The 21,987-nt window shown below is 38.5% G+C and overlaps 1 protein-coding gene across 4 annotated transcripts; it reads right to left on the reverse strand.

Annotated features, from left to right (window-relative positions):
* Positions 1–1,782: 1,782 nt before the first annotated feature.
* LOC108102623 (P protein) lies at positions 1,783–21,667 on the reverse strand. 4 transcript variants are annotated; one of them, XM_017207733.2, is made up of 12 exons: positions 17,443–17,589; positions 14,954–15,511; positions 5,987–6,093; positions 4,838–4,982; positions 4,696–4,756; positions 4,489–4,627; positions 3,527–4,431; positions 3,139–3,468; positions 2,729–3,076; positions 2,515–2,662; positions 2,361–2,454; positions 1,783–2,298 (listed from the first exon to the last, which is right to left on the reverse strand). In XM_017207733.2, the coding sequence occupies exons 2-12, from the start codon at positions 15,028–15,030 to the stop codon at positions 2,214–2,216; spliced, it is 2,439 nt and encodes an 812-aa protein (XP_017063222.2). In that variant the 5' UTR covers positions 15,031–15,511; positions 17,443–17,589; the 3' UTR covers positions 1,783–2,213. The 4 variants fall into 4 exon arrangements, with proteins under 4 accessions (XP_017063222.2, XP_017063223.2, XP_017063221.2 ...); XM_017207734.2 differs by having other exon boundaries at positions 17,490–17,506; XM_017207732.2 differs by lacking the exons at positions 14,954–15,511; positions 17,443–17,589 and adding an exon at positions 21,474–21,667.
* Positions 21,668–21,987: the final 320 nt, after the last annotated feature.

Consider the following 21,987-nt stretch of genomic DNA (forward strand, 5'->3'; position numbering starts at 1 on the left):
TCTTCAAGATTTTTTCTCTCTGTACAGTAAATCACGTAACTTTACTCGGTAGCTGCGTACTCTCTTTCCACTGAGCCGCGCTTGAAACTGAAACTGAGTCTGAAACCGAAACTGAGACCGGCTGTTGGCATCTGCTCCATTAACGTCATCTCGGACTCAAATTGGCGCACTTTGCCTGGACTCGGGTCTTACCTTCTGGGGTCTGGGCTTTTGTAATTTCTTTAGTTTATTTTGTTTTTTGGCACATTTTTGCGGCATTGTGAAAGGTTGCTTCAGGGCATTTTTGCCGCAGTTTGTTATTTATTTTATTTTTCTTAAACAAGAGATGGAAAATAATCGAGATGGTACATGGCCGGATTTTGTTCACTTTATTGACGCCTACAGTGGGGATTATGTTCAAGTGATCTTCAAATTGCTGGAAGCTGGCCATCATAAACCCTTCACAAAAAGACAATCGGATAAAAATAAAACCGACTGTATCCGAAAATAATATATTACAAAAGATGAAACATTTGCAAATTAGTTAAACATTAACAAATTACACTTTTTACTTTTGGACCTCAGTTATCTTTTTAACAATTTCTCAGGTTCAGTGCACCCCATAATTACCATAAGAAACAGTCAATACCAAACGCCTTAACATGAAAAAAACCTCAATATATAAGCTGCCCAGTGAACCCTGACGATCGTTTGCCCATCCATAATATGGATTCCATGACTTATGTATATATTTTGCATAACTTAGGTCAGGTTGACATATAGACTAACTCCACACGCCCCCTTTAACGACCAACTGTCTAACTAACTAAGACGCACGTCGGTACTTTATGTACGTACGTTTTGTTTAATTGCCCAGGCATAAAAACCAATACACATGCAGACATGCTAACAAAATATTTATGTAATAGGCGTTGCCTGCCACACAAGCTGATGCACGTAAAGAAATAAGTTATATAAATACTTATATTTTTTTGGAATTATAAAATGATTTTTATATTATTTTAATATAGGCTAAAAATGACAGTGATTAAAGACGTTGCTCATATTAATTTTATATTATATATAAATTATTCTCACCTTATAAACATCATTATTTTCTCGTAGTGTAGAAACAAAGGTTAGACGCTGTTCAAAAATAAACAAGCTGAAGCGGTCGTTGCATGAAGTGCAAATAGTTTGGGAGGCTGCATCTGCATAATTGCCATCTGGGCTCCTCTCATCATTTCCAATTGTTTACTTTGCCATAGTAAGTCTGCGAAAATTCATCAAAATCAATGACAAAAAATGAAAATGCGAAAAATGCATTAAATCCAAACAAGAAAAATGAAAATGGTATTGACACATGAACAAAAAGTCTTTAAAAGTCAAGTTAATAACTCAAATGATGGGCTGTGTTCAGTCAAAGCATTTCGAAGTTACCGTTACTTAATCCCACTAAGTGTCATTTTAGAAACAAAATATATTAAAGCGAAAATATGTGCAAGATTTTATCATTAATAACACGTTTTAAAAACATTTTAAAATTGTAGCTGGTGGAAAGAAAAAAACTATTGCTAGCTTTTGTGCTGGGCTTAAATAGCTTCAGCCAGCTTTTCATCTTTTTAGCATCATTTTGGGCTTTTTATGAAAATGCGTTTTGCCTAACATTTCTTAGAAAATGTATACTTGAAAATTGAACTAAAAAACTACTTCGAATTTCTTAAATTAAAAAAGGAAAAAAAAAAAAAAACAAACCCGAATATTTCCTAAACATTTACTTAAATAAATATACCACAAATTAAATAGTTTATTTGTTTCGTTTTTATTTAATTCGTATTCATACATTTAACATTTAACAATTGTTTCACAGTTCAGCGACATTATTAATTGTAAATAATTAATTTATATTTATTTTAATTATCTTATGTAATTGTTGTTGTTTGTTTTGTTATTTATACTACACACTACACTAACAACGATGTGTAAAAATAAATGTATTTTTATGTAATATTCTTCGTTTCTGAGTTTATTTTTTTTTTTTTTTTTTTTGGTTTTAGAACTAATACTTATGACCAGCGCATAAGATATCGATTCCTCTTTAGATTGGTGCTGTTTTCGGATCCGAAAACATGATGAGTGTGTGGCATCTGGAACAGTTTCTGTCCGTTAGGTAACGAGGTAAAGTGCGCCTTGTTGCGAATCGACACAGTCAACTCCTAGATGGGGGCCCTTCATCAATGCCACGCGAACAGCGAGTGCGAAACGAGCAAGTAGCCCGTGGTGACTATAATGCTGCCGATCATGATGGGAAAGCCAACTCTGTGGGTGAAAGATAATCTTCTATTACTTCAGAAACCTTATTAAGGATAGCCCAAACTTACTTGAAGAACTGCAGGAAGGTGAACTTGTAGCCATGCTGCTCAGCCACTCCCGCACAGACCACATTGGCCGAGGCTCCAATCAGAGTACCATTACCTAGAAACAATTTATTAAACATTTTAATATTCTTTAGAGGTCTATATTATGGTTACCCACCTCCCAAACAGGCTCCTAAGGCCAGGGCCCAAACCAAAGGCTGGAGTGGCAGATTCAAGGTGCTATTCTGGGCCAACGAGATGGTAATCTTAACCATCATCGTGGTCAGTGGAATGTTGTCCACAAAAGCAGAGGCCACAGCAGAAACCTTTTAGAAAAAGCATTGTATGTTAAAATTCTTCTTAAATGTTCTACATTTACTTGCAAAACTCACCCAAAGTATTATCAAAATAGCCACCATTAGTCGCTGATCCTCGCCTACACCCAAGATAATGCCCTCGGTCATGTTGCCGATCCACTCAATCAAGCCCAGTTCCGTCAGAGCCTCCATAAGTATAAAAAGAGCTGCGAAGAAGAGCAAAGTTGACCACTCAACGCGAGCCAATATTGCCTCCATGTCCTCAATATCCGCCAGAATGATAAGGAATATGGCACCCAGCAGAGCGGTCCATCCCAAAGACAGTCTTTGGAGTTCCGGAACCGAGTGTAAGAAGAACAAGCTGATCACAAAGACCAAGGCGGCAGAGCACTTGATCAACAGAGGCTTATTGCGAATGGGATACTGAAAATATTATATAATTATATTTATATCTCTTATATAAATTCGTTTTAAAAAAACAATACCTTTGCTTGAAGATTGGCCAGAGTTTGCTGGTAATTGGGTGCCGGTTCTATGACCGCCGTCATGCGTTTCTTAAGGCTTCTCTTCAAGCGGTTGACCTTCTTCATCAGTGTCTGCCGCACTAATTCCTCATCTTTGGAATAGGCAGATAAGCTTGCAGCTGCTCGCTTCCATACATGGATCTCGTGACGCAGTTCCTCCACTTCCGGAGAGTCCTTGAACTGCAGATCACTAATGTTGCGGAACTTAAAGCGCAACTGGATATATGTCTGCACCATCACCAGGAGAACTCCGGGCAACATGTGCAAGGTGAAGACAGCGAAATTGACGCCCTAAATAAAAAATACAAATTTATTAAATATTTATGATTAAAGTCTTTATAAATCTTACATTCTTGGATATGTAGCTATTCGAGGCAATGATGACATTGGGTGGATCTCCCACAGGCGTCAGTGCTCCACCGATGTTCGAGTAGATGACCATGCACATCAATATGGGCACTGGATTGAGGCACATCACCTCACAGAGTCGTATCGTAACCGGGGTCATCAGCAGCACGGTGGTTACATTGTCCAGGAAGGATGACAGGACAGCTGTGAACAGGCACAGACAGTTGATGAGAGGCCAAACATGTCCGTTGGTTATCTTATAAGCATAAACAGCCAGATAGTCAAAGACTCCCGTCTCGGAGAGAATGGCCACCAGGATCATCATTCCAAATAGCAGCAGAAGGGTTTCCACATCGATCCAACCCATAATGGTGGCCATCGAGGGTCTCGAGTTCAAAGCCGCTAGAATTCCAACTGATAGTGTGGATGCGATGATGGCAGCAAAAGTTCGATTCACAATCTCCCAGATGATCATCACATAGAGACCACAAAGAACCACTGCCGCATAGATCACTCCATCTCTCTTGTAGATAGGCGATTCATCGACATTCAGCTGGAGCGGTAATTCCCCATCGATGCTGCTGGTGAACTCAAAGCTCAACTCCGTGCGATTGGCCTGAGCCAACCACAAGGGATCAATGGGACTCAACTCAAAGGTACGCTGTTTCTTCGTATCCCTGGTGGCATCGATCAGATCCGGATAGACCACATCCAGTGCCCACACTTGACTGGCATTCTCGATGTAGATCTCCATGCCCTCGCCATCAAAGTAGCTACGCATCACCTGAACTTGAAGCACGGGCAGTGGAACACTCTCATTGATGGCCAGCTCGTTCTCCTGCAGCCTAAATGGTCCACGCAGGCCCAGACCAATCCTTTGCAGAGTGGATGTAGGAATGGGAAATACTGAAAGGAGGGGCTTGCTTTATATATCATCCTTAATAATCTTTTCGATTCTCTTACCTCTTGGTGAGCTATTCCTAGGAACACTTATGAGGCTCAGCTGGTCCACATGCTCGTTGTTGGACATCAAGAAGGCAGTAAAGACACACCAGACCACCAGCAGCACTGCTATCTTAAACCAGATTAGATACTTTCGGATCTGTAAATGATAAAATTATAAATCACTGTAAATATTTCTTAAGGATCTTAACCAACAAATGTACCCACCAAACTCTTGGCATGCGGTTCGCCCTCGTCATGCTGATCGTCATTGTTGTTCTCCAGGTCCCTGCAAATGGCCACGGGGAATCACAGAAAACTGGTTGCACTAATTACGTAACTGACAATCGAGAAGCACAGAACTACGAACCTGCCATCGAGAACTCGCACTTGACCCGCCTCGTTTGTCACATTAATCCCGATCTGTGTGAAGGCTTGGTTAGCCAAAGCCGTTTCCTCGTGGTGTCCATTCTGAACACGAACTTCCGATTCCTCCGCTTGCAAGGGATCAACATCTGTGGTGTGAAATGAAGTTCATTTAAAAAATAATTATCCAATAAAGTTCCATCTGGCTAGCTAGCTAGTTGACCTAACCCTGGCCCGCAATTGGCAAATATTTGTGCGAAAATTTACTCATTCGCTGCTCGCGGAAGGACAACTAACGGGCAACTGTGGCGACTTTGGCCAGGAATTAACTTTGTCCCAGCCACCTGCTACGTGTTGGCATTATTTTATTGGCCTAGCCGCGCCGTAATCGAGTCGAGGCTATAAATACCCATAAATGGCCATGAGCGAGCTGAGGGACACATTGGCCAACTGACTGATGGCTGGAAACAAGGATGCGGAAAAAGGACACATTAGGAACTCGAAGGTTCTGCACAGCTAATTCAGCCCTTGGGACTAGCAACTACTTTAAGCCGAATGGTGAAATTTTCGACTGTTATTTTCGTTTTATTGACAAATTTGGATGAGGATTAGGAGGATGATTTTATAAATAAAGGAAACAAATATCTTATGGATAAGTCTATGTAGTAATGGAAAATAAGGATTCTCCTTCTAACGAAATTATATACTTAAAAAAAGTATAATTTAAGGGTAATTTTCCGAAACATATATTCTAAGAAATAATTTAGATAGTAATTTAAAAATACAGAACGAATTCTCTAAGCCCTGTTATCTAAAAAAACCCACCAAGATGATGTCCACTTGCGAAGTGACATCATATGCCGGAAAACCTCGAACTGGAACCCATAATTTCCTAAGACCCAAATAGTGCGTCCATCAAAACAATTGAAGATAAGCTTGGACTTAAGTTTTTGGTATGCAAATCAGGCTAAAAAAAAACCCGGACGATGTCCAATGTCAATGGCAAACGCCGACGCAAATGGCAATAAAAAATTCAGCAATAATTACGGCAATAAAAAAGGTAGCAGCAAAAGCCAGACATAAAAAAAAGGAAATTATGTGATCCAGGGAAGGTGAAGGGGAGGATGCGGATTGCCCAGACCCCAAAACTTACCGCCATGTAGACGTTCGTGCTCCTGGCGAAACGACGCGAGACTGGGATCCTGACGAATGCGCTCCGGCAAAGTTCGCCAGACTTGTAAGGCACCTTCTGTTACTTCGCTGCATGTGTGGACCAGGATGGAGCAGGTGGAGAAGGATCAGGAGCAGGAGCCGGATTTTTGTTACACATCGGGGAGCAATGAAACGCACCGCCGAAAAAGAGAAGAAAATAAGCAGAGAATAAAGATTTAATAAGATTACCAGACTTGTGTTTTGGAATTTGTTTGTTCAGGTACTTGTGGGGCGTGGCTCATTCGCCAGCCCCGTTCAAGGCAAAAAAACAACATTCAATAAATTTTTTAGCACATCCATATTGATTTTTCCCCTCCTATTCGCTTTTTTGTTGCCACAGCCCGTGCGTGCACCAATTTGTATTTATTTGATTTGACTCTTATAAGGACTTTAAATCGATGTTGTTTACCCTAAAAGGGGTTCCTCGAGGGTCTCCGATTATGCTTCATGAAGTGGAAATTCACTTGTGGTTAAGGAAGTGAATGAAAATCTTCTTAGCAGAAAATCTGATTGACAACAAATCTAAAAGGGCTTTTAGGGAACTTGCAAGAAAATCAGATTTCAGTAAGTATTTTTTACGAGTTAGTTGACAAAATAAAAGTAATCACAGTGGAAATTGTGTTAACTTTTCAAGGAAAAGATATGTGAAGTAGTATTTTGCATATATAAATACATACATTTGTATTTCTTCGTTGTGATTACTTCACTGAAGAAGCCACTGATTAAGTTATGTTATCATTCAAATTCAAAAGAAGAAGAGTTAACTCATGATAGCGAACTTCTGAATAAGAATCATGATTCATTCTTAAGTAGCTTAGTTCCTGTTACTAATACTGAAAATGCTATAATTGAGCATCCAAAAGCAACGTTCAGCACGTCACGTAGTCCGCAAGATAACTAAGCAGTATAGCAATTTATATTCTAATTTTACCTGACCGAATTCAAAGTCAAGCCATCTTCAATAAAGATTTGTAGATTCTCTCAAAGAATCACAGAACCGGAGCTCAATTAAAGCGCAATGCCAGATCTGACAAGCTACGTATATACAAACATATATAGAAAATCAGAGCCGCTTTAAGGTCGTTATCAGAGGGAAAACTCATCAGACCAAAGAAAGACTTCTATTTATACTGGCCATAAAATATTGTTTTCAGTTTCATTTCCATTTCAAATGCGAGTTTAATGACTCTTTGCCCATAATTACTGGGACCCAAGCAGCTGTGGTCCGGTAAGACGATTTGGAGAAGGCTCTTGGAATGCATTTGAGAATCGCATCACGTGTGCGGGCTGAATAAATGCAATTTGTGCACTTAATTCAAGTGGGCACACAAATCTTAATTCAGTCGGCTTGACTAAATTTACTTAAGCCTGCGTTAGAACGATGAAAAGTGCTCAGAATAAGTCATAAATTATATTTACTTAGTTTTCAATTAGCTGTCTTGATGGACAGAGGCGATGTGGTCATGTCATAAACAGAAGTAGAAACAGAAACAAAATCAGAAACAAAGACAAGACCGCCAAATTAATGCTGACACTGATTTTCATCACATATATATAAACACTTACTTCTATATAGCAGATATATAGCGAAGCCGACATTTCAGCTTGAACTTGCCTCAATTGCCTCAATACTCAGCTTAGACAGCTTTGCTTTTCACAGCTCGTGCATAAGTCATAAGATCGTTGATTGCCTCATGTGATGAGGCGAAAGGAAAGCATGTGTCGATGGAAAGGTTTCCTAGAAAACCCAATTGGTAGCTAAACAAGTTCGTGGAAATTGGCTTTGTTTTAAAAATATGTGCCCAACTTTTTAATTCATCCTATTAAAGCCCCTACCTACCTCCCAAGTAGATTGAAATTTAATAAAGTAATGTATGTGGGAAATTTCTCACAGCAAGAAAAGAATTTTCACCCAGCTCAAAGAGCAAAGCCTCGAACCAGTTGCCGTCTACTCAACGCAATGATTAAATGATTTTGTTGATGGCTCTTAATACTTTGAACAGCTACTTTATGTCACGGCTTCCATCAGCTGAAGTGAAGACAAGTATTCGTGTCAAAGATTGATTCACCCAAAGGAAAAGGACACCCACAAACATAGGCATATCCTGTATATAGGCTAGACAAGCTATCATTAGCAGGAGCCAAACGAGTTTTCCGCTCGACTGAAGTTCCCGACAATTTGTCGGGTTTTTCATTGGGTTCTACACAGATAAAAAAGTATAATGATTGCCTTTTATATCCCTCACTGAGCGAAATAAAAATCTTAGAAAGATCAATCATATGAAAATGTCTCTTAAAATTTTTGCGATTAATTGAGTTTTTTATGATACTTCCAAAAGCGTATTATCTTTGCAATTTTTCAAACTTTTTAGCATGAACTTTTCGAAACTGAATTTAATTTCTTTCTCTGTAGGGTAGGTGAAGACACATAAAAACCGATGACAAGCTTCTTAATACTAGAACACAATTCATTTTCATTTCCCCGCTCAGGACACATACTCATCCTCGTATGCGTTATCCTCGGAGCTGTTGTTGTAATTGAAAGCCATCCTTGGAGGGTGAACAAAAAAGTCCTGCGCTTTTTTAGGAAATGTGACACTCGACAAGTATATCCGCGAATGGAAAAAAAAGGTATTATTACGTAAATTCGCAGACACTCGCGATGTGCTTTAATATGAAAGCCGGGGAAAATTCGAAATTTCCTTTGTTAATCGCATATTTTTGCGCCGCTATAGTTATAGGATAATGGGGAAAATCGAGGCAGAGAGCCGATCTTTAATTGAATAGCGGGATCGCGTTGCCTTGACCACTTGTTGCAGCTCGAATGACTGTTGAAAGTGCGCTCTTTATTGTCGCGTGCCCTTTTCGGTGCTTTATTTATTTATTACCGCCGATCGTGACTTGGATCGGGCGTATATATGCGGTCGAAAGCTCAAGCGGTACTAACTGTCGTTCGCAGTTTTTTACCCTATTTTGTAGGTTTTAATGCAGTCGCATTGGCGGTGGCGGTGGCGGTGGCGTCGCCGTCGCAGCAACGAAGCAGCACGTCAAAGAAGAAGGTAAACAACAACAAGAGCTCAAATGAAATAAAATTTCCTGATATTCACATTCACATTCGCTTTCCATCATCATCATCAGTTATCTCTCGCTGGCCGCGCTTTGCTCATTATTCGCATTTATGCTTTCTCTGCGGCCACTGCAAGTGCACTCAAAATCCAACAACTAACTCGACCGATCCATCGTTCTTACACTTTGAAAAATAACACGTTAACAGTTAAATTTAAAAAACAAACTTTAGAGAAAACTTTTAACTTTGTTATTAAAACAAAATCATTATTAATTAAAATTTAAAATATTTATTTTATAAGTTAATAGATTTGATAGCTAATTTTTTGAGTGCATTTTTTGTGTGCAGCTTAACCCCAGCATAGACTCTCATTCTCCCCAACCCGCACTGCGGGGGTTGTGTTCTTCATTTTCGGGCTCGTCGAGTGCCCCTTTCTAGCGCTCAGTGTTTACTCTTCCGCTCTCTTCGTTCATTGTTGTTGTTGTTGCTGCTGGCGTTGGCTTATTTGCACTTCTTTCAATTACACTTGATTTATCACATTTGACAGTTGTTCTGCGATGCTTTTGATCTTGCGCTGCGCTACGCATAGTTCTTTAGGGAGTTAAGAACTTTAAAGTATTGGGATTTGTGGATAACATGTTTAATCATGTTTATTATCATATCATAAATAAATAATTTTAGCAAGCCTATGAAGTAAATTACTAATCAGTGAGTTTTTAACCTTTAAGCTTGGCCAAATTTAATAAAATATTGAACTAAGAAGCAATTCGAAAATAACTCTACTTGATGAGTACCTTCATTAGGTTACTAGTATTAAGCTAAACAAATATTGAATTAAAACACTAAAAGTGTAATAATCGAGCAAATAATATACTTTAATCAGGCTTGACAAAGTTTCAATTATAAATTCTATTTTAAGCCGCAACCCGATACAATTTTCATCAATTTGTTCCGCTCGTTTTAAACGATTTTATGACACGAGATGAGCTATGAACTCGAGTCGTTTTCAGTATACAACATGCATAGTATATAGTATAATATAGAATTATTCTGCAATTTGACGAGGAATCAGCTGCTGGAGGTTCAATTATTCTGTTAAGAAGCTTTGAGAATTATGAAATACTCGTAGACCGCCTAAATTGAAGGCGTATTCAGTGGATGCTTCGCAAAAACCTTGTAGTTCAAGGGTGCCTCCAATTCGCATGCAAATTTCGTGGGCGACTGTTGAGAAATTGAGCCAAATCCGAACGCCCCCACGTGATGCGAAATTTCAAAGCGAATTTTGTTCTATATATCCGAGTAATTGAAAGGCACCCGGGGGAGATGGCGCCTGTCAAAACTTTTGGCAGACGCATATCACACGAAACGAACGAATACTGTCGTATAAGCTGAAAATATTTTAAGCTTTTTGGCCAACTCAACAGAATCCACTTGCTGCTGCTGCTTCTGCTGCTGACTCACTGACGTCACAGGTGTTCTTGCCAAGTTTGCATAATGCGACAGGTAATGTAATACTTTACTCACTATAGATTAGAAAATCAAGCCAGTCCAGGGCCACAATTGCAATCTGACACCGTCAGCCACCTAATGATAGCCATTCCCACAGCTTGGCTAATGAAAAAGGTCTCCAAGCATGAAGAGTAGAGTACTCTATAACGCTTGGCTGTTGGCTGTTGGCCAAGCTGCCACAAGTGTTTGCCGTGGCCGAGTGAAATGCAATTTAATTGAAACGAGAGTGCAAACTCGACGGTTTCGCATTACGGCGGTAAGTTAAACAGCCATGGCATTGAAATCGAATCGAAATAGAAGTATGTACATATAAATCGAAGGAAAACTGAAGCGCCAGTTGTCGACGTTTAGCAAAATGTGCGCACTTCCAACGAAAAACAGCTAATAGCCGATGGGGCACGCCCCGTCTGAGCCCAATTGGATTCTTTTCAGAGTGCTATTCAATCTAACAATTGGATTAATTCCCAATACATTTTGATAGATGGCACAGCGATCGCTACACTTTAACTAAAATTTTGTAATTAAGGTGGCTAGTAGTGCCAGTTCTTTATTGATCTAAAGGTTAAAGGGAATTTATACCCAATATTTATTTCAAATATATCTATTCACCCTAACTAGTAGATGATTTATATTTCAGTGGACTTGGTTAATTGCTGTCAATTTTAAGTTGAATAAGCATTATTGTTCACATGTAAATGACAAGACAATTATTTCTAAGTAATTTGCTCATTCCCCTGTCAATTTATTTCAATTATGATTAGTCAATACAGCTAAAACCCATTTGAACTCTACATGCATATATATATGTTATCTAAAAGCATTTCATTAGCAATTTTAACGCTACATGAAAAGTTGTTTCATCTCGCCTGTTAAAAATAAAATGTTCTAAAAATAACTTGTCAATTTAGAAATATTTCGGAACTATATTAAAGTTCAGGCGGGTGAGCTGCGAAGCAATTGAAAGTGCACGCACTTTTTCCGTTTGATAAATTAAATGAACACGCGCTGATCAGACGGCTTTCCTCTTATGCTGGGATATACTCGTATATTAAATCAACTCAAACTTGCTTAAGTAAGCCGCACTCACACCGATACTCACACACACACACATCCATCTAAGTATGTTGAGCGGTGAGTGAGATGTGCGTACATATATAGGTCATTGTGCGACAATGTTGATAACGAAATTACAGACCCGAAAAAACGTAATTTTATCCAGTCGGTCATTCGGTCTCGGACCTTCTTCACATTTCAACTTTTCTCTTTATGTTTTATGTGCACAGGGAAAAATTATTTTAAAATCTTCATTTTTATATTTATTAAAAATGTTTATTTATTGATATTATAATATTTTATTTAATTTAATGACAACATTTTGCAAGGTTTACAAGCTAAGCTGTAATTTAATATGTCTCGTATACCTGCCTAAAAGTATGCAATGGAAATAGTTTTTTACTAATAAATCTCTTTTAAAAGTTTTAAAAATCACTTTAGATTTTTTAAGATTTATAGTTTCTAAATATAATTTGACTTCGTTTGGATTTATAACATCTATTTTAATTTTTCTAACGATTTTAAATTTGTAAACCTTTTTCCACAGTGCACTTTCTTCCCGTTCCCGTTTCGCTAGTGGGCCTGTCATTCATGTGGCGCTTTCAGTGCGACACGCTTCATTAATTTCGAGAAAATTGAAAGCCTGAAACCGCTCAGCACCCGACGATTGGCATTTGGCGTTTGGCGAGTCGCATGTGAGTGACTTTAAGTCTTATTTTTTTGAAATCAAGGAGAGGAGGGTGGCAGGCCTCGATTAGCAAGTTGAATCTTTCGCCGACCGTGCGAGTATTTTTCCGTTGCGAAAAATGTGAGTTAATTAATTGAAAACGCGTCACTTTGCGACGTGGCTTGAGGCCCTGGAAGAGAAGAATACAGCTGCTCCGCAGAGTGGCAAATGGCACACGTTCCTAATGGGCTCATAGTCACACGTTTCAACGACGCCTCCATAAATCGAACTGTGACTGAGAATGGTCATTTCGCCAAGGGCAGGGCCAAGTAGTGGGTGTTGCTGGTGGAGTGAACAGTAGGGAAGGAGGGAAATGGGTTTCCATTCCCATACAAAGCAAAGGTTCAACTTGCAGTCGAGTGTCGTATGCAAATTACTGGCATAGCAGGAGTGCTAGCTTGTATTTATTTGCATTTTTAATTTCCACATACTAATAGTTTTGTCTGTGATAATTGAGTAAATCAAATTGCAGTTATAGAATATTTTATTTGTTTTGCACGAGGGCTTGTATTTAGCTTATTAGTATTCAGATTACGGGATGTTTTGTAAATTGATGTTTTCTCGGGATTGGGTTATTTATAGAATTGTATAATGCTGTTAGATCATGTCTGATGGATTTGATTGCGTTTGATTTATGCTTAATACGTTTTGTCCACAAGATCTCTCTTTTTGTTCACTAATATACAAATTTAATTAACTTAAAGATTTTTTTAGAGCTTGTTTGCCTCCTTAGACCTCTTCTTTGTCTTTCCCGACAAGTGTCAACTGCAGTGCCCTAACCCAATTCGGGCATTAAATGTTTTAATTATTCATGTGTCATGTTTATGGCCCTCGCTGCCGACGTAACTCAGAAACACACATCCTGGCGGGCTCATAATCACATTTTGAATGTGCTTAGAACAATGCAGAATCGTGGGACCGAGACTGGGCCAGAATTTGACCTTGGCTGCGTGACGAGGTCGTTGTCGTAATTCGCGTTATGTGAAAGAATTTTCACTTTTGGCTGACCCACATTTAAGGGGGGTGATGGTCTTTATGGCTTATTTGAAAACACCAGCCTGGCCAACAGGGCGGATGAGCGATGAGAGCGTGCTAACACTTCGAAAAGTTGGTTTTCTTCTTGCAGTTAACATTTGTATATTCTACCAAAACAACAAAACAAAAAGCAAACAAATTGAAAATTAATTGCAGAATAATTTAGCAGGAAAATTAAGTCCATTTTTTTTTTGGTTTGTTTTTTGACTTTGTTGATTTTCCCAACGGCCATTCGGTCATATAAATTAATTAGTATTTGTCTTAGGCGGTCTTCTTTCTATCTCATTCCCCAAAAAAAAGAAAAAATAAAAACGAGAAATTTCGGTCACGTTGACAGGACACTTTGAGGACCCAATGGCATGCCTCACTTGGCAGCCCGATTGATGGATGGATTTTCCACAAATGCCAATACCTGATTCTATGAAATATGCCAACGTATTTCTTTTCCAATTCAATGAAGTGTTCTATATTGAAACATTAATGGCAACGGAAACAGGATCCCGCACATTTGTCCCTTGTTTTTGGCCAAACGGAAATTAAATGTCTGACATTAATTTCTTTCTTGTTTTTCTCGTTTTCGGTCGACACATGTTGCTGCCATTCAAGGGAAAATTAGACTCGTACACGATTACATGTTTATGTTTATGTTGTGGTCGAGACGGGCACCGGAACTGCCTCCTATCCTGGCTCATTCCACCGTTGGAGTTTCGGGCACGTGCTCTTGGCCGAGACATAAGAAAACCCATATAAACATATAAGTATACGAGTGTAGGGGAATTCTGCATTAGCAGATGTAAGACAAAACAGGTTTCGCCCCATGAACTTTGGCATCTTGGCCCCAGGAATCGCAATCTTATAATGGCGAAAAAGGTTCAAAGGGAAACTTCAGCTGAGACAAAGAAGAAATAAGGCGCATACCAGCTCATAATCATAGCGGAATTTTCTACTTTAATGGGCTTAATGGAAGGAAAAGTTTATGTATAAAATGCTTGAATTACTTATGCAGTGTACCTGTTCAGGCATTAATTATTTACTTTAATGGAATATTAGATATTGTTTTAAGTCTATGTGTGTAAGTTTTTTGTTTTAATTCAATGAATTAAATAATTTTTATAGTACTGCTGCCATCAATTAATTGACTCATTAATTGGTTTCATTAACTGCATTTATAAGCTGATTAGTTGTCGTTTCTGTGTATAATCCTTTTAATGTTTATTATTCTGCCTTTTGACTTTACTTGAAACTTTTTGCTTTTTGATAGGATTAAAACCATTTTAAATATGGCTGCCTCATTTCCTTCAAAAGTTTGTTAATTATCATTGCTCTTAGATGTAGTTTACATAAAAACCATTATTAATAATGAATTCATTATTTAAACTGTTTCCCCATCTTAGAAATTAAAATATCTCTATTTTTAAAGAGATTACTTATACCAAAATGTATTTATAATTTTCCAAAAAGCCTTACTTTAATATTCTTTAAAATATTCATTAATTTTCATTGTCATTTTGACTTACTTTGGCTGTGGGAACCGGTCGCTCTTGGTGGACGCCTGTCGGTGGGGCCACAGGCGCTTGGTCACCTTCACCCGCATCTTAAATGGCCAGATGTTCTTGCGTTTCTTGTGGATGCTTGGCGCCCTGCCACTGCCACTGCCACTTCTACTGTGGCGCCGCGATATCTTGGGTGATGCGGCAGTGTGACCCACTGTGCCTTCGGTGTCCGTCGTCTTGATGTTGTTCTTGTGATTGTTGTTGCTGATGGGGTGGTGATTTTGGGTGGCAGTGGTCGTGGGGCTGGGTCTGGGCGCAGCGTGAACCCGAACAGGCGCAATTGTGACCGAATTGGGTGAGTGTTAAATTAATTAAGTCCACTGACGTCTAGACGCGACTTCTACTTTAACTTTGGATTCTGATTGGGTTGAACCCTTATCTATTAATACTAATTATTATCGCAAATCACACAAGATTATTTATTTGTGGACTGTTAGGCCTTTCTCTTGTACATCTTGACGTTGTATAGGGTTTTGTGCCTTCGCTTCATATAAACGAATCACGCATACGCAGTGTTGGCAGCTAGCAGTAAAATAAATTGATAAATACAAAAAAAATAACAGCTGGGTTTCCTCGAAAAGTTCATGGTTGCGTCACGCAGGGCTGGGATTAATTATTCAGGGTCCAGAGTGACAAAAATAGTCGCCCCATAGACAGGGCTAATTGGGAATCAATATTCGTTTAGTTTCTCATGGCCCCATTTCATCTATCAACCAAATCAGTTAGCACATCAAAAGCCCAATCGCAAAGGACAAGGGATGATCACGTACGTCATGGTCTGCGGTTCATGGAGCACGTTCCATCGGTTGATTTCCGATGTGTTTACTATATATACATTATATTAAGTTCTCTTTAATTATGGTGTTTGCTGCTAATTAGTCGGCGTAAGCTTTCATGCATTAAACAATTTAGAAGGGCGCATAATTAAAAACCCAACCCAAAAAACACATTTCAAATTATGGCAGGCCATCGGTGGGGACTTAGCCGACAACAGGATGTGGGCAGAAAAAAGGGTCAAATGCAAAACCGACACGTGGCACGGACTCATTTGGTTGAATGTTTAACGCGTAAAAAAATAAATATAAAATGCTGCCGAAAATATCCTGTGCATTAAGCGGAATTTGCTTTCAGAGATATGTCAACGCTTAGCAGCGAAATATTTATATATTTGGCCAAAAAAAATAAAACATGTTTGCTCACACATAAATGTGTCAACAAGGTGGATAAGCCATCTATGTTGGGGTTGGAAAACACGTTAACACTCCAGGAATTTCGGGTTAAGCATACTAAAAGCATTTTGTCGAAACATTTTGTTGGATAAATTTACATGTGTTTCCCATTTGAAAACCTCATATTTGTCTAATTACTAATTGATTTTAAGCAAGTGAAATTATACTCTCAGAACTCGGAAGTAATTCAACCCAAGGGCTTAATTCACAGACTTTCCCGTAAAACTTTTCGTATCCTGGCTGAGTGCCGGAGAATCCTTTGGCAAATTAACGCCACAAAAGTTTGAGTCTTATGAGAGCAGCCCTTAGCAATCACTTAAAATTTATTTGAGTTTTCCTTAAAAGCCATTTTTGTTGACTTCAGCCCATAAATATTGTTTCAGGCTTTTGGGGCAGGGAGGAAAAGTGACGAACAGGATGTGTTTTGTCGGGACACGCATATCTAGACTGACATGAATATTTTAAACGAGTGTCAAGAAAAGTTTGCAAAGCTTTAAAAACTAACATAAAAGCCAGACATGTATGTGTGTGTGTGTGTGTCGGCATTTTTGTGTTGCCTACTTTTTAGGGGGTGCTCTTTGGAATTACTTTCCATTTCCGTTTTTCGTTTTCGTTTTACCACTTGATGATGTTATACTGATGAATCAATTTGAAAGAAGTGGATATATGACTTATTTGCGTGGCCTGTCAGTGGTCAATTATTGATTGGGTTGGGCTAAAAGGTGCGACCCCGAACAACATCCATAAATTATGAAAAATTTGCTAGCCTCTGATAGGCTTATTTTTCCTAAAGGACTTGCTCACATGCCATCGAAATGTTTGAATATTTAATAACAATTTTGTAAATACCAGATGGGGCATTTCCCATATAGAAAATGTTAGTCAATTCTGGGGAATCCTTCAATTAATTTGTATATATACACGAATTGCAGTCACCAGACGCTAGGCAATTACTCAGAAAAGTCAGAAGCAGACTAATTACCTACGCTTAATGCTAAGAAATTGCTCTTTTTGTCTTTCTGGGGGCCCGCCTAATGAGCAAAATTATCTTGAGGTAATAAGAAACTGGAAATAGAATGCCCGTGGAACAAAGGAAAAATTTCCATAATTAAATGTGCTTTTATCTGTTCCATCTCAACCTGCTGCAGCCACAACCCTGAACCCTCCCAGGCAATTCTTCTTCGTTTCTTATTAGGAAAATTTCTTATTAATTGATAAGCTCACTTTGGGTTTTTTATTTTATATATTTCTTATTGTTCACGTTAATTTACTTATTTGATTATTATTTATTTGTATCTCTATTGTTTGCCACTCGAACTCGCGATAGCCGGACCAAGTCGCACGTCCGTTTCAAGCGAAAGTTGTAAACTGAATAAATCTGCGGGCTCGGTGCCGCGTCCCTAGTTATTTCAGCCGGTTACTGACGATTCCGATGCCGATTCCGATGCCGATGCCGCTGTCGCTGCCGCTGCCTATGCTGATGCCATATAGCGGCAGCTATAGCTACTGATACCGATACTGATGTTCCTGCTTCGTGCGTCGTCGATGTCGCAGCTGTTTTCGGTTGAATGGCGCATTGAAAGCACCTCCGGCAGTTGAATGGAACGCGAAGCTTTCAATAGCTGTTGAATGCCACTGTTTTTTGGGGGTTGTTGTTGCGCCTGGAACTGGTCGTATTCCAATGGCCAACAACTTGAACTTGAGGCTTTTGGGCGGGTTTTTAAAGGCAGCTCGAAAATGTTTATTTGTTTATTTAGGAGAAAGGTCAGTTTTTTAAGTAATTTAAGTAATTTTTGTTTATTTTTTAAAGAGCTAAATATTATTTATTCATTCCATTTGTATTTGATAGTAATTTATAAAGGCTGGTATTCTATAAAAAAAATTCAAGCCACGAGCCCTTATCTCAGTTTATGTAAATGTAAAAGCATATTAAGGTCACTTCCCTTAGGATCGTAATTGTAATACTAATTAACTATATTAAGTACTATACGATGTAATTCAGTGAAATATCTTAACCTTACAATAACTCTTAACGTTAACTCTTAAAGTTAATATTATTAATAATTTTTATTTGTGATTCATTCAACCCCAACTAATCAATTGTTTACCTCAGCTTAAGCCTGCTAATTAAAGCATCAGAATGTAATAGAATTAATTAGCAGATTTATTATTGTTTAGCCTTTAGAATTCATCCACAAGCAAATAGCACAGCAATTAGAACGAATTTAAAACACTTGTCATAAAACCTAAAAATAGTTATCCAAATGGCAATAAAGCAAGACGAGTGTCTCGGCGAGACTTCCTCGAAACGAAAGTAAAATCTGCAAAGAAGCAGCTTTATCAAATTTAAGACCAGCAGCTTGTTTATTTATAGGCCAAAGATGATAAATCCCAGTGCGAAACCTCCAATTCCGACAATATACAGACGACCACGCGCGGTCCATTTTGCATGTGTGTTTGTGTGCCACATTTTCTGTATGGGCAGACAAAAGGCGAATTTATCAAGCGGGCCATGCAAAGAGCTTCTGATTTGGATGTGCCTGCCCCATGTCCCATCTCAATTTTCTCGATTTCTGTACGCAATCCCGAGAAACCCATGCCACTGACAATGAAACGGCATCCAAACACACTCCAAGGAGCACAAAGTGAGCTCGTGTCTATATATATATATAAGTTCTCGTCACAAACAGTTTGACATTTGAGCGACTTTAAAGCTTAATATTTACGCTCTTTTATTTCGCAATTTTCCTCACCCACATTCAATAGAACGATGTTAATAATAATGCTGATGAACAGCTATATTCAGTGTGAGACGCAATAGGTGTGTGCTCCCAGTGTTTTTTCCAATAATGATTGTGACTTGGCTCAAGGTCCCTACGGTTTATCTATCTGAATAATATGGGGTATGGGTGCAGCCGATATACAAACTATATGGGTTAAGTAGTCATGCAGTTTTATTGGTTCCAGCTAATTAGCTTAGAATTTCAGTATACAGGTTTTAGTAACAGGTTATTTGCTATAAAATCCTTAAAATAATCAAATTTCCCTTTTAAATTTAATGATTATTTACCTACTTTAATATTCCATACATCACTAAGCTATTATTAAGTAAATCCCATATAATAATAACAACTTATACATAATTCATTTCCACTCAATTGTGCCAGAAAGGTTGGCCCCCAAAGAAATGCACATAGACCCACACACAGTCACAAGTCATGTATATTAAAGCCGGAACTTTTACAGCCCCTAAGCCCATCCCTTGGCAACAGAAAAGTATTTACAGTTTGAGAGAAAATTGTGCGCGGAAAACCCTCATGTACAGGGATAGGTATTGGCACCTCTTCTTCTTCTCACCACGGAACTATGACAAGTTTCCGCAAAACAACTATGTGGGCCACCGCAGAACCACTTACAACGAGTTCATGTCCTGGCGGGATCACGTGGTTCTATTTGGTGGAGAGTTTACTATGAACAACTTTTCAAGTCAAAGTCAAAGTTAATGGGCAGCCACATCAAAGTGTTCAGCTGTCAATGAGAAAGGACGATAAGCAGCCTTCAACTTTTTACTCATAACCTTTTCCGGATATCCATTCCCCTTCAGGTATGCCATTTAATGGTCATAAACTACGTCAATTGGTGGAAGGCTATAAAATCGGCAATATTGCAGGTAATTAAGAGCTATCAGCCGATGCAAAAATGTAAAATAAATTCATCAGCATATGCATACATTATTTTATGGAGACAGCGAGTGCTCAGTGTGAGTTAATAAAAAATAATTATGTAAATGCCGAGTGCTTATATAATTACATTTCACTTCAGGTTTGTTTGTCAAGAATATGCCATATGTCATACAGGGTGTTTTTTTTTTTAAGTTGTTAAATAAAAAAGTGAAAACAAATTTCTTAAGTAAGTACTTTCCAATTCATATTAAGTTTCTGTGAGATTAAAAACTAAACTAAGGGATATTAAATTAAAGACCTTGTTCGTTAGTTCAAAAGACCCTCACCCTGTATACTTATGAGTATCCTCTCAATTACAAACAAGTATAACTGCGTTATAAACCAGAGACCTCAGTGATTTACAATCTCAAGTTTTCCCTTTAATTGTTAATTAACAAGGCGGAACTTTTAATTGAAGACCAACTGTGTATGTAATTCTCATTACACTAGCTCTTTCCACTCCACTGATAACACTCGGCTATTTGTGTGGGAGTGTAAGCATTAACTTAAGTAAGACACTTGTTTTCTAGCCCCATTAAATATGGACCAAATGAGTGAGAGAGAGAAAATTGCTTAGAAATCTTAGTAAGTATCACGAACAGCTGCGGAGGCTGGTGAATCACGTATTTGCCAACGGAAATCAAACACTATAAATATAATGCAAAGCAAAGTCAATATTTATTCGCCATTGTTTATTATTAATAATTTCCCAGTCTCTTTGTACTTTAGCTAATTCACACGTGTCCAAGGTATTACATTATTGATTATCAACAAAGCTATATCGAATGATAGTTCCCAGAAGCGGAATGCTAAACACAAAAGATTGGCTTAAGCTGGAAACGTGTATATGCCACAACTATTCTTAGAATTATTCACTAAAAAGGCTGAAAGCTTGTGTCCAGATCAACAATAGCTGCTCAATGGCAACCAGTTTACTTATTGTGAATGCCTCTGGCATTTCGTTCTAACCACAATTTTAGAAGTAAGTTAAGCCTGCAAAAATCCCCGTCAAAACAAAAACATTATTAATACTAATTGTAAATCAATTTAAAGCTGAACTTCTGGAAAACCACATTCATCACTCTGCTGGATGGCTAACGTTTATTATTTAGAACTCAAGATTATTTATAAAGTGAAATATAAAAGCTGACCAATGTTATTGTCTCTTCTTTCCCTTCCCAACCAAAAAAACCAAATAAAACGTAATCAATCTCAATAGGAACCATCTGTTGCTATTCTCAGAGGCTTAAAATCCATAAAATGTACACAAATTGATTTCTTTTTAGCAAAAACAAACAAAAACCAACCGATGGACCGTTATTAAGGAGCTTAGTCAAACATTAAAAGGAAAAGTTTTGGGGCCACCATCTCATCGACCACAATTAAATGTCAGGCTAATGAGAAAACGGTAGCAAACAAATAAACAACGAATGCTTTTCGAGTAGCAGTGGCGCTACGGGGCGTATACGTAATATAGAAATAAGCTGATGGGAATGGGCCACCCGGGGCGTATACTTGATGCGCCTCACTTACCATTTACTCCGATGCTTGGCATTCAAGTGCAACCAACTGATGATTTCCTGCAGCTTGGAGTGTCGCTCCTCATCCTCATCCTGGTCATCATCCTCATCACCCGTTTGCAGATGATACGGATCCTGAGTGTGGTCGGTTATCATGAAGGTGGGTTTACTATATCCATAAGGCGATGTCATTTTGATTCACCGTAAAAAAACACCACAATTCTCGCGAAATTTCGAGCACTTGTCACATCTTTATTGGCCTCCGGAGGACGGGACACAAGAGGCTGACTAAGTCTAAGCCAATTTCCAATTTTCACTTTATTCCTTTTACGAAAATTAATTAAAATTCAGTCACTAGCTGGGGCTGACTTTCCCTCTCGTGGCTGCCATAAAACTGCTGGCAATCTCCTCTCCACATGGCGGACACATCGGGTCACCTTCTCCTCCACCATTCCCATTCCCTCGTGGCCATTTGTTTGAGAACTTAAAATACAATTTACCTATGGAACGAGCGCTGTGGAAAGCGT

The sequence above is a fragment of the Drosophila eugracilis genome, unplaced genomic scaffold, assembly GCF_018153835.1.
Source record: "Drosophila eugracilis isolate 14026-0451.02 unplaced genomic scaffold, ASM1815383v1 contig_1197, whole genome shotgun sequence".
Taxonomy (NCBI): domain Eukaryota; kingdom Metazoa; phylum Arthropoda; class Insecta; order Diptera; family Drosophilidae; genus Drosophila; species Drosophila eugracilis.